This window comes from Barbatula barbatula, assembly GCF_947034865.1.
Source record: "Barbatula barbatula genome assembly, chromosome: 18".
Lineage (NCBI taxonomy): Eukaryota > Metazoa > Chordata > Actinopteri > Cypriniformes > Nemacheilidae > Barbatula > Barbatula barbatula.
In genome coordinates, this window is record NC_136781.1 from 18,014,671 (window position 1) to 18,033,011 (window position 18,341).

At 36.1% G+C, this 18,341-nt stretch overlaps 2 protein-coding genes across 5 annotated transcripts in view; one reads left to right on the forward strand and one right to left on the reverse strand.

Annotated features, from left to right (window-relative positions):
* The first annotated feature begins 5,991 nt into the window (after positions 1-5,991).
* On the forward strand, positions 5,992-9,279 carry phox2bb (paired like homeobox 2Bb). The gene is made up of 3 exons (XM_079479320.1): positions 5,992-6,424; positions 7,061-7,248; positions 7,840-9,279. Exons 1-3 carry the CDS (start codon positions 6,184-6,186, stop codon positions 8,263-8,265), a joined length of 855 nt encoding a protein of 284 aa, XP_079335446.1. The 5' UTR covers positions 5,992-6,183; the 3' UTR covers positions 8,266-9,279.
* A 4,737-nt stretch (positions 9,280-14,016) lies between these two features.
* limch1b (LIM and calponin homology domains 1b) overlaps positions 14,017-18,341 on the reverse strand; it is an 88,328-nt gene continuing 84,003 nt past the window's right edge. For all 4 annotated transcript variants that reach the window (XM_079480584.1, XM_079480583.1, XM_079480586.1 and 1 more), the window contains 5 exons: positions 18,079-18,166; positions 17,870-17,953; positions 16,968-17,076; positions 16,104-16,206; positions 14,017-15,665 (listed from right to left, as the gene is read on the reverse strand). In XM_079480584.1, coding sequence (XP_079336710.1) covers positions 15,640-15,665; positions 16,104-16,206; positions 16,968-17,076; positions 17,870-17,953; positions 18,079-18,166 — 410 coding nt within the window. In that variant the 3' untranslated portion in view covers positions 14,017-15,639. The remainder of the gene's footprint in view (positions 15,666-16,103; positions 16,207-16,967; positions 17,077-17,869; positions 17,954-18,078; positions 18,167-18,341) is intronic.

Consider the following 18,341-nt stretch of genomic DNA (forward strand, 5'->3'; position numbering starts at 1 on the left):
TTTCAGGCAAAACTGGTCACAACAAACACCAAAATGATTAAACGTTATTGATAATTAAATATATTTATGACTTTATTCATGCAAACAACTGCCTTAAATCTGTGATTGACTGGCAAATAAAGCTTGTCTTAGACCATCTTTAAGTGTACAATGATGTTATTTTTTATTTTATTTTTAAAAGGTTGGAAAACTAAATCTATTTTTGTAGTTGTTGAAATGTGAGATAAATACCAACAGGTAACTGTCTATCATTAACATAAGCAGCCTGCTACAGATCATGACTTGCAAGCACACCTCACATCCATAATCGTGTTACAAAAATTTGCAATTATTTGTACAAAAAATAGCCTAGCCTATGTCCTATGTCTATGTAGAAAATGAAACGATTAATGACGTGAATAAAATCACATTGTGCTAACGCCAGGTGGGGAGAATACAATCGTAATCCATCAGCCCTCCCAGCAGAGCTATTCCATTACACCACATTAAGCAAGTTTGAGTTGATCTAACACCTTCGACTCTCAAAGCATTTTTCCCACCTCATACTATTAATACTCATTTATGTTCTGTTCAGGACTAAAAACAAAGCCGCTGACCGAGAGATTCATCATCGCCAGCTCGCGTTCATCACATTATAAATAGATGCTGATGATATGGCTAGAGTGTAGTAGATCTTTGTACCAAACCATAACATGACATTTTTCAGAGAAGACTATATGTGGCACTTCACATATGTAATTATTAAAGTTGCTTATAGCTTCTCATCTGAATAACGTTATCTTTCCTCCAACTTGATAGATCTAAGACTGACTGTTAATGCCACAAATTTTACAACAATCGATGCAGTATAATTTTATGCCATTTTCGAAAAAAACAACTAGTAGAAATGTAATAAAAATGACTAAATCTCTTCAGACACGAGACTGCGGGTTCAAATGTTCATGAGCGTTGGCTCTGTGACCCTTGTTATCTGTTCTCATTCATCAAAAACAATCGCTTATTCCAGGACAAATCCAAAAATCATGACAGGGAAAAAATGATTTATCGTCATGTATGGAGACAGAAGAATGCCGATCATTGTTTTCCCACTGAGATGTAATGTTCATCGGTGGCGCTGCTGCGGACTGCAAAGGCAGAAGATACCGAACCAGTGTGACTGACAGACATATAGGCCTCTTTACAACCTACAATTATTTTTTGCCATTTATGGTTGTCGTTATATCATTAGGCCTGTTATTATTGTTGTTGTTGTTACAGTTTAATTGTTCATCATTCGAACAGTCCAGACGTAATGGTTTGCATTTTGCACCTACAGTAATTACGATTCAACTTGAAGACCAACAAGAAACCCCAGAGAAAGCAAAATAAATTTGTTTCAACATTAAAAAACACTCAATCATTCTTGATGTTAGACTGTGTGCCCTTTTTACTGGTCAATCGCTTAATTCCAGTAAACCATCGTTCGGTACAATAGTCTGCTGTCTGCCACTAATGCATGTGTGATTAAGCATTTATCTTAGCACACGGGCAATATTAAGTCAGCAGGTCCTACAGAGACTCAGATGCCTTCGGGGGGCCGACCGGCCTGCTTGTGTAGGCACATGGAGACGGGCTTTGGTTAATGACAGTGACCCGAGCTTCATCGGCCATTCTATTCACCCATAATAATGGCCTGCTGGCTGATTTATGAGATCGGGGCTAATAATTGTCAATTGCTTTAATGCGGACAACAATGCCAGTGTGTTAAAAAATATGCCCCCTCTCATTTGTTTGTCCTCGTTTGTATAAATGACCTTGCTGTTCTACATTAGCCATGTTAAAATAAATAGGGCCTTAAACATTGACAGACCACAAAATACAGAGCCTTAACAGTTGCTTAAACAGATGTAAACACGTCGCTTCTTTTCGCATCCCCATTAAAATATACAATAAATTGTCAATTGCAATGGGCAATACATTTTTAAATAGTATTTACAATTTAAATTCCACTTTAAATTATATCATTTTGCCCTTAGGAAAATTAACCATGTGTTTATTGGTGGCCTAGTGACTTTTGGCAGATTGATTATCATTTGAACTGCTAGTTTTGTTTCATATATCATGGCAAAGCTATGGTTTTCATAAAGAACAAAATTAGTAGTAATTGATACCCTTAATATAGCACATCTTATATAAGAGAGCAATTGAAGATTTAGTGTGGGCCTTTCTTTCCAAATCTAATGAGGGTCACTGTTAAACCAGCGTTACACAGCAAGGGATGAAATGATGACAGGGGACTCCGATAAGAATTTAATTCCATCTCATTTTAGACAATTTTATGAATCGGGTTCTTAAACACTGGCAAGAGATTAAATAATCACATCTTTTCAAAATCTTATTTCGGTCCGGTCGATGGCATTTCTACTCCCGTTAATGTCGACTTAGAGGTTGGAGTAATTTCGTAATTGATTCCGAGCACAGGATCTCGGCGGGGCCAGAGCCGCGTTAGAGGGTAATATGTTTGCTAATACTGTCCCTGTAGAATAAGATTTTTATGCTAATCCGCTCCTCTGAAGGCAAGACATCATCGTGGTCACTTGGGAAGGCCCGTGAGCTGAGCTGATCATAACAATAAGGGAGCAGCTATCACGAATACACAGCCTATATATGGGACATCTCTTACACCAACTCTAAACTGGGTTTTGGCCATATTCTCAAAAAAGGCAAGTGATTTTATAGCCTGTAATTATGGGTATATCGATTTAAAAATATCCCAAGCACACGTCTTTAATACCACTTGAGGAACTTCATTTAAACAGATTTGCTGCGGGATTATTCGTTGGGAATAAACATGGCAGAATAATAATCACATGGAAATGACAAAATGATTCTAATTATGTTCACGTTTTATATTAATCTAGTTTCGATTAACTGCATTGTTACTTATGGTATGGGCTGCTTAAGAACAATGCAATGCAACACTTAAACGATTACTTTTTTAGTTAATTATATTTTTAAAGTTAGGAGAGGACTAACTGTAAGAAACTGCAATTACTATTGACAATCGTGAGTTATAATTGATGATTGCTGAATCGTTGAAGATCAAATTCTAGTTTAAAAACAACATGCAAAATATGCATTGGAGCAATGTTCAGAAACAATCCAATTATTAATAATGGATCAATATAAAACTAACAATTTATAAATATAATATTTTTTCTCAAAACAAAAATACAACTTTTATCATAATAATAATAATTATTATTATTATCATTACCTTAAAGGTCAAAATTTAATTTTCAATTCAATACAAAAACTATATAGCGCCTTTTGCCATTTTCATTGCATTATAACTAAATAGTAATAATTGAAATGATAGATTATTAAATAAAATAGAGACAAACTACGGTGTTAAATCCATGACGATGATAGAGATGAAAGAAATTTTTTCTAAAGCGTATACACCATAACCACACTTAAAATGGATGTAGGCTATATTAATTTTCTCTGACAATCTTAAGATTTGTCGACCTTGTTGTCGAACTGACAAGGAGTCCCACGATTCTGCGTTCTCTTATTCATTACTCTTTTTCTTTTCTCTTTTTTCGGATTGATCTACACACAAAGACATTTTGTTTTTCTTTTTGTCCTCCTGCCGACCCACAGAGCAAGAGAGCAGGCGGGCAAAGGATGAAGATGTCTCGACTGCGCCTTTTTAAACTTACAACCTTATTGTCAGCCACTTTGCCACCAAAGATTTAAGATCTTGCGCGCTTCACAGTGCTTTGATTTATTTAAGTGAAACCATATGGACGCTGTTATTTATACGTCATTAAATCACAAATTAACCTCTAAATTACTTTTATTGTACCATTATCAGACTGTTAATCACTGATAATTTACAGTTTTACGGTTTGCTATTAGAATGGGGCTTATTTTAAAGTGTTTCATGCTATTGACCTGTTAATGATATTATGCCGGTAGATGCTGATTTAACTGATTTATTACAGATTATAGTCGAGAGGATCTAAACACCTACTTGAGAATAACACGCGCTACAGTGTGTATGTCAGCGTGTGTGTTTGGTTTTCTTTAAGCATCGAGGTGGATATGTCGCTCATTCAAACTGTAATTTCAAACGTTTGATGTTGACATTTCAGACCGCCCAAAAGATCGTAGAACCAGTTGATAAAAGGAGATGTTGAAAATATAAAAGAGGGGCGTTTCAGTGGCTGGTGGACTAGAGAACACGAGAATAAAGAGCTGCTTGAATAGGAGAAACGGATGGTAAACGCTATAATCGTATTTGCCTCGGCAAAATATCAGAAAGGACTTTTTCAGCCCTTTGTTTGTTATTAGATTAATTCCTCCCGATGCCTTCTTTTCCGTTCGCAGACGCGTGGAGGGAGGACGGTGGACCAGTTGGTCTTTGGTTTCAATAATCAAATTAACCATTTGCTACATCTTTTAGTCACAACTCGCGCGTGGAAAGAAAAAAAAGCATAATAGGATGCGGGTTGTATTATAGAAAGACTGAACTTTTAATCGTCATTTATCTTTTTTTCTTTACAAAGAAGACGAAACTAACTGAAGGAACAAAGAAGGTTTGGAAAAAATCGTTTGGAAAACGTTATTCCTTGAATAAACTTCAACTCATGAATCTTAACCCGCTTTTAATGGGTCCGTTGCATTTTGCACCAAATACGTATTTTGACAAAAATCTGGTGCAACCACAGGTGCTTGTGCTTTCTATTCCTTAATAAAATCACACAACAGGTACCAATCAAATATTTGTTTTTCGTTTATGTCTGCACAAAGAATGAATCAGGTTATGACCGTGGCCTTGTTTTTTTCAGAGATATGTCGATTTTTTTCATTTATAGTTTTGTAAGATGTCCACAACTTTAATATACGAAGTATGATACCTTGCCAGCATATTTAGATTACAATTACCTCTAGGAATTTATGTATAGCTCATAGACATAGAATATATTTATTGAAGTATTTTTAAAACGTGTTTAAAATATCTGATGTTTATATAAGCCATTTAATTAATATTATGTAAATAAGTGCAAAGCGCAGCAAGCAACTTGTTTCAATAACAAAATTGTGTAACTAAAGAAAAATATTTGATCAGCAGGCTGATTTCTGACTTCGTTTTTCGGATTAAAAGATAAGGGCAAAAATTGTAATTCCATAATAATTTATAAATAGCCACACGGAACAGCCATATGTAAATTAGCAACTACATAATTTTAATTAAACTCACATAGGTTTGGATGCTAAAACATTTTTCTCTAAGGCCGAACGAATAATATTTCTTATTATTATTTTTTGGACCATCCCGCCATGAAATTGCTGTTAAATATAGTTGCAATGGAATCTGTTTTATGCTACATCCTTTATGCTGGCAAGGTTTGTGAGTATCCTGCTAAATTAAGCATTGCACATTCTTCGATCATAACACTATAGTCTTTTCAACTGCTGCAATTTAACTCCGAGTGCCAAAGCGGTGCTGTGGAAAACGAAAGAGAAAAGGAGACGGGGAAATACTATCGAAAATTCAGCCCAAGGTATACCGTCGGTTTAAAGGCTTAAAAGCTTGGGGAAAATTGGATCAGGGAGAATCGTCACCCAACTTTCATTATTTCCAAGTGGAATGATTGAATTAAAGGGCAAGATGGCGGTTTGAGCGAGAGGGCTATACGTGGTGGAGGGGGCTGGCGCGTAATGGCGGGGTATTAAATTCTAATTAGAGATGCAGGGGATCAATGATAGGGAGGTTGGACAGCCCGATCCCCCAGTGCCAGCCCAATAGACTGATGAGTTATTGTCATGTAAAAAAGCGCTAGCAATAAGACCCAAACGCTGTGCTATTGTCCAAGCGGAAAGAGCCAAGTTTATTATGAGGACTATATGCTCTAGAGACCTGGGGCTAGGCGGCTCCTTGGGAGGCTTTTCATAAAACAAGGCTCAGCTTCTATAAAGGAGGGCAGTTTTTGAGCAGGCGCCGAGCAGTGCACATCTACCCACGGCACGAGCCTCTTTCAAAGCAGTAAAATTCAGCCATCACAAGCTCCATCCGCGTTTTGGGTTCCTTTTTTCATGTTCTCCTCGCCATTTTAATCCAATTTTAATTTGACGTTTGTGTGTGTATTTTTTTTCTTTGGGAGTGCAGCTTTCCTTCTCCACTGAGCCTTTTCAATGTATAAAATGGAGTATTCTTACCTCAATTCCTCTGCCTACGAGTCCTGTATGGCCGGGATGGACACATCGAGCCTGGCGTCAGCCTATGCGGACTTCAGCTCTTGCAGCCAAGCCAGTGGCTTTCAGTACAACCCCATCAGGACGACATTTGGGGCCACCTCCGGGTGTCCGTCGCTTACACCGGGCTCCTGTAGTCTGGGCACCCTGCGGGACCACCAGAGCAGTCCGTACGCCGCAGGTAAGCCCCGAGTCAATTTTAGTTCGCCAGCTGAGAGACAAGAGAATCACGGCCCCTGTATATAGGACGCCTTGATTGCTTTCGAAAATGGAAATGTGTTTAGTATTTACCAAACGAAATTTGCTTACACAAATGAAAGAATTTATCACGTTAGAAGCGATTGCAGGCAAGAGGTAATTCAGTTACGGGGTTACACTACCCCAGTCACACCCTAACCGCCAACAAAATTATCTTAAGCTGCCAAAATGATGGCATAATTTATTTACTTTGCGATGAGACATAAACCTTCGAAAATAATGAAATAACCAGAGACTTAAGCTCATTATTGACACTGAATTGAAGTTACAGTGGCAACAATGGAGAAGATAAAAACATTTATGACAAGTTTCCAATCCAGTCTCCAATAACATTCAATTAACAGCGTTTCACAGATAACAGGATTACAGCTGCTTTTTATAACATTATCTTTTTTCATGATCTGATAGTATCTTACACAATTTATAAAGCTAGACCCCCTTTAATACAGAATGTTATTTCTTACTACTGTAGTTACATGCTTAATTTGCATGTTTTTCAAAACATTTCTGATAACATTACACAAATAAATAATAACTGGCTTATGTTTTATCTTAACAGTTCCATACAAGCTTTTCACAGACCACGGAGGTTTGAACGAGAAACGGAAGCAGAGACGCATTCGGACAACATTCACCAGCGCTCAGCTGAAAGAGCTAGAGCGTGTTTTTGCTGAAACTCACTACCCAGACATTTACACACGAGAGGAACTCGCACTAAAGATTGATCTTACAGAGGCTCGAGTACAGGTGCGATTCAATGTTTTTTCTGAGATTTATTTGCGTGTATTTCTTTTAAAACGTGATCCATTGTTAAATGTCAAATTAATATTGTGAATTTCTACTTTTTAAGTGCTTTTCACCATCCAGCTTTCTGCTTAAAAAATATTCAATTGACTGTACATGCATGCAAACCCAAAACGAGAAAAAAACTCCATAGAGCTTTCCTAAAACATAAGTATAAGCGTTATATTGGATTGGATTCAATTTATTGTCATTACACACATACAAGTACAGTGCAACGAAATTATAACAGCCATATATGGCTCTTATAGGCTACTAAAGAGAAAGAGTTTTACTGATAACTATTTTCTGCTTATAAATATACTATTTACTGTACACGCATGCAAACCTAAAACTCTACAAGAGTTGCATATGCCATCTTTATTTACTTAAAAATTTGTTAAAATCCATGTTAAAAATATGCAAACAAAATTTAACTTGTGTAACAATATTCATATAAAACTATATCGTTGTTCATTACCGATATTACCCACTAAAGCAATTCTAATTTTAATACTAAGACTATTGTAAAATGTAACCAAATAATATGTCCTACAGGTTTGGTTCCAGAACAGGCGCGCCAAATTCCGCAAACAAGAGCGCGCCGCTGCCGCAGCAGCTGCAGCAGCAAAGAACGGATCTGGAAAGAAAGCAGACTCTCGAGAGGAGGACAGCAAAGAGGCAAAAGCTACTGATCCCGATAGCACTGGTGGTCCCGGGCCTAACCCAAATCCTTCGTCTAACTGTAGTGGACCTAGTCCCACCGGAGGACAGGTCAGCGCCACAGGGAACGGGCCGGTTGAACAGGTGAAGACGTCAGTGGCTGGTATGGGAGGCACTGCGCCGAGTCAAGGTTGGGCTACAGCCCCCGGCACCATCACCTCCATTCCGGACTCTCTGGGCGGACCGTTCGCTAGTGTACTTTCCTCATTACAAAGACAGAACGTAGCCAAAGCCACGTTAGTAAAGACCAGCATGTTCTAAGTTAGTGTTTGATGCAGGCAAACAAAGCGACGGCAGCGAGATTCAGCAAACAAACTCGAGTTTACTCCAGTGACTGATACCATAAAAGAAGAGAAGTGAATGCCAAAAGAAGGACTCGCTGTTGAGAAAAACAGTTCTTGTCGCCAACTGACTACTTTCGATGCCATTGGTTTACACCACAAGCTGGATAATTGTATCATGCACATTATGCTATCATTTTGACTTTATCCGGACATTTTCGTTATGGCTGTGGTCAACTATCATGTCAAATGACTAAGTAAAATTACCAATAGACTGCAACGTGCGCGTCTGCTGCAAATAACATTAACGAAGGACTCATGAATATACAATGTCATTATACACGTCATTATATCTTGGCGCCATACTTATTTGTTTACATTGACTCTAACCGTACCAATAGCGTAAGTTACATGTCTGCATTACAGAATACTGCCAAATGAGGCATCTGTTATATATTTTTACCTATAAATTTACCAAGCCTTAGAGCCGGGGGCTCTGCAAAAATCCATCTTCACATTTACTATTAATCTAAGGCGAATTGTTCTTCAAAATGGCACAAGTACATACTTCACTGTTGACAGGAATACGTAAACGTTTTGTGTGTCTTTCTACAGCTGTGTTTTTGTGGCTCAAATTGTATAGTGTTAAAGCGTATTGACGTCTAGATAAGCATTAGACCACATCCCCCTTGTAGTTCACCGAGTCTTTATAATGTTTTACAAATTACAACTGGCGCATTCGTTTAAGGGAAAGGGGAATGGATGCAAAACATTGTATTTATTTTCTATATTATTTGCATGTTGTCTTCTCCGTCCAATTTTATAATGAGTTCACCTATTTTGTGAGCATAATGTAACGTTTTTTGTCCAGGATTTGAGAATTATTTATATGTAGGTAATGGATGCTTATATTTAAGAAGGAAATATTTCTACATGTGCACATAGTTTTCAGGTGTACCATTGACATGGCTGTTATAAAAATAATTACGATGCTAAAATTATAATAGTGTCCGCCTTTTGAATTTATGACGAAGTGTGTAATATCTTCAAAGCATTATACCTTAAAGTATGGGCGAAAGAATGCACCTGAAGAAAGCAGGATAATCCTCTGAATATTCCTCCTAAAGGTGTTCCTCCTAAACCAATGTGTTATCTGTTTCAGCACCGTGGACAGCAGCACAATATGCATGGTCACTAGGTCACATTTTCTTAAATACAAATTCTTTCAGGTGAATCATGCCGACAGAACACAGGATTCACTCAATTCGAGCGGACTCGAGACACTATTTAAACATACTGGGACAAAACGTCCAAACCATTAGCTCGAAAGTGAATAAATGTGTAATAAATATACTCGCTAAAGTCGCTAATGTGCAACGTGTTGTAACAAATTCAACACATAGTTAGGCCATAATATGGACATATTCAGTTAAACATATACATAAATACACACACATCCTGGCAAAAATATATCCTTCACAGTAAAGGAAAATGTTTTGAATAATTTAGCAATCACGCTTTATCGCCCCAACAATCAGAAACTGCTTTTTCTGCATTTTGTTATATTAATTATTTTTCTTAAATGTTTTTTTGACAGTCGTGCACAAAGATCCTTCTATTTGAATTGTTTAAAACAAATAAATAATGGGGGGGGGGGGTGAATTATACATTCACTTAAAGAGAGAAATAGAGAAGAGAGAAAGAAAACAAAAAGAACTCAGGCGAAAAATAATAAGATATATGTAAGTCGGCTTCTCTGTACAGAGATACAGTATGTAAAATATAATAAAACCGTTTTAAAGACATTATCAAAGAGATTAAAGGAATAGGTTCAGCCCAAAAATGTCCCCACTGACATTTTTGGGTGAATAGACATTTTTGGGTGAATAGACATTTTTGGGTGAGTAGACATTTTTGGGTGAATAATTTCTTTAAGGCACTTAAGAAAAGAAAATCATGTTTCATATTGTCTAATCACCTTTCTCTTCTCAAATTTGGTCAGATAAAGAACATGTTCTTCAAATTGATTAAAGGGCATAATATGAAAAGGGACATCTGATAAGGGTGGGGCCAAGACATCATTTGAGTTGAGTGTGAGTGCCTTCTGTTGATCCAAGAAGAGAATAACATGATTTTTTTTCGATTTACCACTTGCTTACCAATACAGAAAAATTATGTATAGAAATATATGTTAAACACATATAAAAACATACATGTTCGTGTATGGTTTCCACAGAGTTAAAAATATGTGTCAAATACTTACAAAAATGGCCGTCTTCTTATGTTACAAATATTTTCCCAAATACATAAATATGTGAGCCATATGAGTATATATGGATAAAACACATTTAGCATTACCATTAGGGTGATCAGTGTCTCATTTATGTGGGCTGTTGAGCTTTGACTTTAAATTGATTCAATTCAATCGGATGCTGTCAAATCAACAAATACCATGAAATAAGATCCATTTCTTGGCAGGAATATTTGTTAAGGATGTGCTGCTGTTATTATAGAAAGATTTTTGTAAACATTTTAACAGTTCCATTGAGAAAACTGTAAATATTCTGCAATGAAACCTCATTGATGGTGACAAACAAGTATACGTAACAAGCCTATGCATTGCAGAAGCATTTCAGTAGATTGTCACCTTTGATGAGGTTTGTATGTGGAAGTTTTTCTCAATGGTCCAAAAACGGTTTACATCAAAACAGCTGCATAAACAAGTTAAAGCCAAGAGTCAACAGCCCAACTAAATGAAACACTAATCACCCTAATGCTAACAATGTTTAACTGCACATGACCATGTATTATTTAGCTATATGGCTCATACACGATTTATGTAGGCAATTTTGCAACATATTTGTATGAAATGGCCATTTTTGTAATATTTTTAAACAGGCTTTTTATGTTGCATATATGTACAAGTATTTGACACACACATATATATATATATATGGAAACCATAAATTAACATGTGTTTTACATACATTTCCATATATCATTTTTCTGTATATAGAAAACTACTGTATATATAATGCACTTCATCTGCTTTATAAAGTCTATACAAATTACATTTAAAACAAACAAACAAACAAACAGACAGAATCTATCCATGGACCCAGTGGCTGTGCAGTCTGACAAAAAGACAAAACAAAACTCTTTGACTTCTCAAAGCATGACAAGTTGTGCAAATGTTCACAAGGAAATTCGATATCTGCATGGATGGAATACGTTCATGAAATTCGAATTTGACTGTAACATAACAGAACCAAAATTTCTATATCATACCAGAATGATTAGGAACTGGCTACTGGTTGTTGTAGCAGTGAGGATAGAGTGTACATTGCATTTTCTTCAGCAGAGGCAGCTCTGTCTAGTGGCAAGCTATCCGAACATTGGGTTGATGAAAACAAAGTTAGACAGGCTCTCCTGGACCAGTTTTCTCAGTTTAATGAAATTAGATGAAAAGGTCACTTAAAGGCGCTAGCGCTTTGCTTCCAGTACTAGTTTTGAACTCTATACTGACACCTGTCGACCTGGATAAAATAAAGCTTCTTTGCAAACTGCTGGTTCTTTACCGCTCCCTGCTGGTACATGTTAAATACACAATGTAAATTTAATGTGGTACAAAAGGATGTTTTGCCACAGCACAAGCACTATTTATGTCGTTTATAAAAATCGATTTCAGGGGTAAAAGTAAAATATATTTAAATAAATATATCATTCATAAATGTATATTGGTTGCTTAATAAAATATCTATATAACACAATGTCATCAATTAGCAACAGCCACCTCTCACTGTGGTGGGGAGAAAACTCTACTTTATGCATGTCAATAAATGCCACGATAAATTGCTGTGATATAAAAGATTGCATTTAGGCCTAACAGATGTTCAGACAGAGTGCGAACATTCACATAAAGTTTATTTTTGCCCTCAATCGGGTTGTTGTCTTTACTAAGATTTACACAACCTTTACTACTTTTAAAGTGAGCAGGGGGGACCTTGTGACACGCTTTTCAAAGAGATTTTTGCTTTCTTTTAATCAAACTTTAAAAGCAACCGGGCATGTGTATTTTCTGATGAAATTCTGCTTTAGAGCATGGACATACATTTGTGCTGTATTTCTCGTTTCCTTATCTTTATACTTTAATCACTATATATTTCATTATTTTTTCATTCTACCTATTCTATTTACTTTTCTTAATGTTGTTTAATCGTATGTTGGTATGTCATGAATTACATGAAACAGAAGACATGCGCAGACAACACTTTAACAAAACTCTTTATTACAACGAAAGGAAAACATGACTGAACTTAGTATTCCCTCAAGGGGTAAACAGAAAAAAACTAAAACTTATTTTTAACAAACTTAAACTTTTAACAAACTTAAAAGGAAAGTGCAGGGGGGCAACAAGACAAAGTCAGTACAAAGACCAAACACCAATAATCCAGCACAGGATTGCAAACACAAGGGCATTGAATAGGGTATAGGAACTAAGGAGAGATAACAAGGGAAACAGGAAAGAGTCGTAAACTAATGACAAGATAGAAAAACAACGGGGTGGGGCTATGATGTAAGACAGGAGACTACATGACACAAAGACACAAAAAACGTCCACGTGCTTCTAAACACAGGCGTAATACATGGGACTGCCATGATCTGGTCAGCCCGAGAAGCAGTAATTTTCACTGTCTGGTATCATGTATACTGGTATACACTGTCATAACACAACACTGCTGCAGGTTAAGCTTGTAGTAAAATAAAACTAACTATATAAAACAATCAATCATGGGAACAGGCAAATAGAAAATAAAAGAATACTTAAAAGTCTATAATTTTGTGGCGAGGACTTGTCTGGCCATTGTCTCCCATCAGTCGGAATACAAGGCAGATCCAGCTTTAGTTATCGTGGTAAATTAAAAGACAGATATACTAAGAGTAGAAAGAGTTTTTAATGGGAAGTGTTCCCAATCTGGTCAATCAAATTTACGCAGCTCCACAATACTGTAAAGGATCTAGACTACAGAACGAGAATCAAGTAGAGGCGATGTTGAATAGAAGTTGAATTCATTAAGTTCAGAAGGAGCATGGTTATGTAATCCAACCAATCACTGAGAAGACTATATAAAGCCATCCCTCACCTTGGTCCCATGACAGTTTTGCAGCATTGCATTGCCTCACTCTATGCCAGAGTGGTATCTATGAGTTAAGGGTTGAATCAGGGGCAAACATTCTGAGCTTTGAGCCCTCCCCCTGCATGGGCAGCATGCCAACCATTCTGAATTTACTAGTAGGCAGATGCTAGCCATTCAGTTTTTTAAATCAACTATACATTCCATCATCGTTGTGAAGTGTGTCGTGGGGGCTCGAGGAGCCCCCCACCTCAGCCAAAGTAACAGTGAAAACTAACTAACATGTCTCTTAATTATCACTCCTAGGGGTAGCATATATAGTGTGATAAGCTGTGACACTCTGCACTGAACTTTGATTGGTAAGACACCTCACTGTTACCACAAAAACGGTCAGATAAATATGATTTAAACCATGCCAGAACAATACCACTAATGGCAACATGTTTTGCCTACTCAGAAGGATAATGGGGTCTGTAGCATCAAAGGCAGCATGATCCGATGACAACAGCAGATTTGCACAGTTGTTTTATATATAATAAGTAACAATATTTACATCTTTAACATTTGTGTAGTGTGAAACAAAGAAACACTCAATTACATGTTTTTAACACTTTATTAATAAACATACAGCTGATGCATTTGAACATTGTTTTTTTATATTTTAGATAGTGTAGATTTGAATAATTATCATACCCTAGATTCACTCTCTCTCTCACGACCCTCCCGAAGCACATAAATACAGGCTAAATAAATTGATTACAGAAGAAAACAGCCAACATGATGAGAATTATACATTTTCTGATCCCAAGTCTCCTATGCCCATTCTGGTCAAGTATTTATAATGAATGAGTAAACAGTTATAGGCCTATTCTTTAGACGGTGTTAAATTAAGCCAGCTCATACATTTGTATTGCTTTGTCATGTTCAGAATGAATAAATGATAAAATAGTTTTTCCAGTGTTCAAAGTCTATAGATCCAAAGTATCATTAACTCTTGTCGCAATGTCTCTTGTAAAGACATTGCGTCTCTCATAAGGCACATTGTTTCAGTGCAACAACTTCCCAAACCACCTATTTAGAGTAAAAAATCTTAATACCTTACGATTTGTGTCAAAGAGGCAGCTTCCTCTTAGTACTGAACAGCACTTGTTTTTTTACATACATTTGATTTGTAAACAGCCCAAATTTGCCTTAGTATAAAAATACATACTTTCTCGTGGATAAGAAATACCATGATGGGGTCACTGGGGCAATACACATTTGAAAATTAATATGACAATATTACTTGCAAATCCCATTTTGTCATTTAAATCGTTCTAATCCTTTCAATGAATACTGTAAAATAGCTTTTATAATATATCCAAATGTTTTAATCTTCTAAATGGCAGGATTATCATGCAGTTGAGAAATGGATAAAATGAATGAAAGACTCTGCAATGTCAGAAACATTTGAAATAAAATACATTTGCAGGATCAGGATAAAGATGAATTCAGACACACCTGAATTATTTCAGATTTATCCATTTGATAAATAGCACAATTCTTCGTTTTCTCCTTATTGTGACATATTCTTTAAAACAGTTTTTCAGACAATAAACATTTGCTTATTTGTCTGTTACAATGTCAGAAAAATAAAACATGGTTTTCACTAAGCATTTAGTGGTAAACAAACGTATTGCTGTTGTTTCATGTTAAATGTGCTTGGGAATAGGGTTGGGAATCGTATATAATATAATAATAATTTTATCGATTCCGATTCTTCTTATCGAGTCCCAGTTTCGATTCCACAGTTGAAGTAAAACATTTAGATATCGACCTGTATGGTCATTTAGCCTGTTTATTGATTTGTTTGCAAATATATACATTTACGAGCACCGTTTTGTTTTTGACTTTTAAACACATAGAACCATGTTTTTTGAATTATTACAATTTCTATTACCATAGCTGAACTACATCATGGTTAAACTGTAGTAACTATAATTAAACTATGGTTAATTTGTGGTTCCTGTGCTTTTTGATGCAAATACTATAGTTGAAAATGTGCACACAGGAATTGATAAGAGGAATTCAAGTATCCGATTCCTATTCCTTTTGTTTCCGCCTTGCGATTCCGATTCCAAATTGGAATTGATTTTCAATTCCCAACCCTAACTGGGAATTAATATGTTATGAATATGAAGTGTTGTGTATAATATTCTTAAGCTCAAAAACTGAATAGTTCACAGGGTGGTGGGCTGTCCAGTGGCTGTAAGACAAGAAAAATAAAGAACATGTGACACTGAAAATCTACTGACGGAATTTAGTACACCTTAAAAGTGCTGAACAGTGTTTGAACCGAGGGGGGCCGGGGCTTTGGATAAAAGCATCTGCCAAATGCATAAATGTTAATGTAAATATTGGTTGAGTGGTCAAGTCAATTTTCTTTGTATAGCGCTTTTCACAATTTCATTGTTAAGTAGTCGTCGTTGATGCTTTTTAAAAGGGCTGATTGGGGACCCCCTAAGAACTCTATCGAACACTATTTGGAATGAACTCATATCAATTATTATTACATTTTTAATATTATTCAAATTGACATGTTCAACAAAAACTGACGGTTTGGAAATCCTTCTTAACATCCTGAATTTGAATACAGCATTAGAATAAAAAACTTCTAAAGGTTGATATTGGGAGATGGACTTACAGCGGGAGCGGATATAGCACTGATGGCAGTTGAGGAGTCCATTTCTGATCCTCACGTCTGTTCCTGTGCTGGTGTCACCCAGCTGGCCCTTACAGATTCCACACTAAGAGAATTGTGACAGGAAAAACATAACATACTTAAAACAAATGCTTACGGTTACTGGCTCAACACACCAAATGTTGTCACATTTGTCACTTTATTCACGGGAATAGAAAAAATTATGAATAAAAATGATAAATAATATATTTGATAAACCCTTTAAAAAGTTATACATCTTTAAAAAACCCTGAAAATTGACAATGTTATTCTATTTTTGCTTAGCCGTGAAAGTAAGTATCGCTACCTTTCTGTATACAGTGTATCTTCTGTTTATATGTTCTTCCAATATTTCTGCATTTTAAAACCTCTTAAACACTCCAAAGTATGACCCATAATGAACAGAGTTATTATAGTTTCTTTTAACTTTTAATTCAGTTTAATTCTATTTTGAATAAGCTTTTTTTTTGCGTTGCGTCGCCTCGCCAATCCTTTTTGTGTGATGATGTGTCTGTATTTAGTTTATTTTTGCTCCCCTTGTGGAAAGTGTTTGTTTTCAGTTTTGTATTTTATTCTGGTTAGTGTTTCCCCCCATCGTGGGTGCTTGTTTCGTATGTAATATTAAAGTCTTTGTGTTTAACCCCTTCATCCTCGCTGCCTGCGCTTGGGTTCTTCCACGTTCACGACAATCCCTTTCGGCCCTCCCAAATAAAGAACTTAAAATTTTAATGAACATTTTTCAGATGTTTGCCTGCATAATATTTAAGATATATTGTATTTTAATACCCCTGGTAAATTTACAGCTGATATATAGCTACACACATGTACCTTAAAGCACTGAATGTGGAAGTAAAGGCTGAGAGTCTCAATAATCATAGCTGCCCCTTTGCCAAGTGGGTTGCCACAACTTGAACACAGCTTCCTTCCACTGACAGACCTGCAAAACAAAACAAAAAATTCTAAACAAATGATCTGCCTAGATTTTGCAGAAATGTTCTCTTTTCATTTTTTTTAAGCAGCTGTTTAAGGTCTCACTCTGGAATTCTTTTAAACCGTATTGAAGGAGTTACTATCTATCCTTGCTCATATTGACTGATTTGGTCAGTTTTTTTCCTAAAAGACATTAAAATGTTTGCACCATGGGCAAACAATATATATTTCTATATTTACATGAACTATACTACACAAGTGGGAATATAGCCTATTTATTATGCTTGTGAGTATGTGTGTGTGCATTTTTGTCTTGGCATTCACTGCAGACAGTAAAGAAAGAATTTTGTTATAGTGAAACTTGTTTTCCTCACTGCGCATATGACAATAAACGCTTTGAATTTAAGGGCTTATTATTTTCAGAAGATACAGATTTTTTCAGTTAAAGGCAAGAGTTGTCCTTTTCCTTTGATTAACATTTTTATCTCAAATATTTAATCAATTTCAGTTTTCGTTAAAAACCATTACACTTATAAGCTATGACAGGCACCTCCGGCACTCCTGGCTCAAATGTCAAGCTACGTCTATGGTTGGCACACATATATTTTTTTGCCTACAAAAACATTTCAAGGCATATAAGCATATACCAAGTTTAGATGAAAAGATTTTTACATTTTAGTAGAATGACCCAAAAAGTATCTATGGGTTGAAACAGAACAGTGTGTTTGGCTTTCAGAACTTTGCTGAGACTTCTAGGTCAGTTGGTGGGACAGCTGCAAAAGTGAGTAACTGAGTTGTACCTGTTTGGTGATGGAGATGGTTGTGTGCCTGTGGATGAGGGTGATGTAGATGAATTTGCCAAATTTTTCTCTATAGAGCCAGACCTAAGGATGTATAGCCACATGCAAGGTTCAGCCCTCATGCACACAAACACACATGCTTACACAAGTTATATATAATAAAAACATTAAATTGAATGAATAAATGTTGTAATATTGCACACACACACCTTTTGCGTCCACCAGGTTTTGTCTGTGATGTATTCTTCTTCCAGGTCTCAGCTTGCTGCGATAGTTGTCTGTTGCTCGGTAGCACATCTGTAACAAAGAATAATGCATTGTTCGATTTTGGATACATCTTGTATGAACAGATTCATATTGATCCTAAATGGATTCAATACAATTAGCTAAAAATCACACTATGGAAAACAACAAAGAATCATGTACAAACAATAAACTTTAATATCAATACTTGTCAAACATGTCATATAAT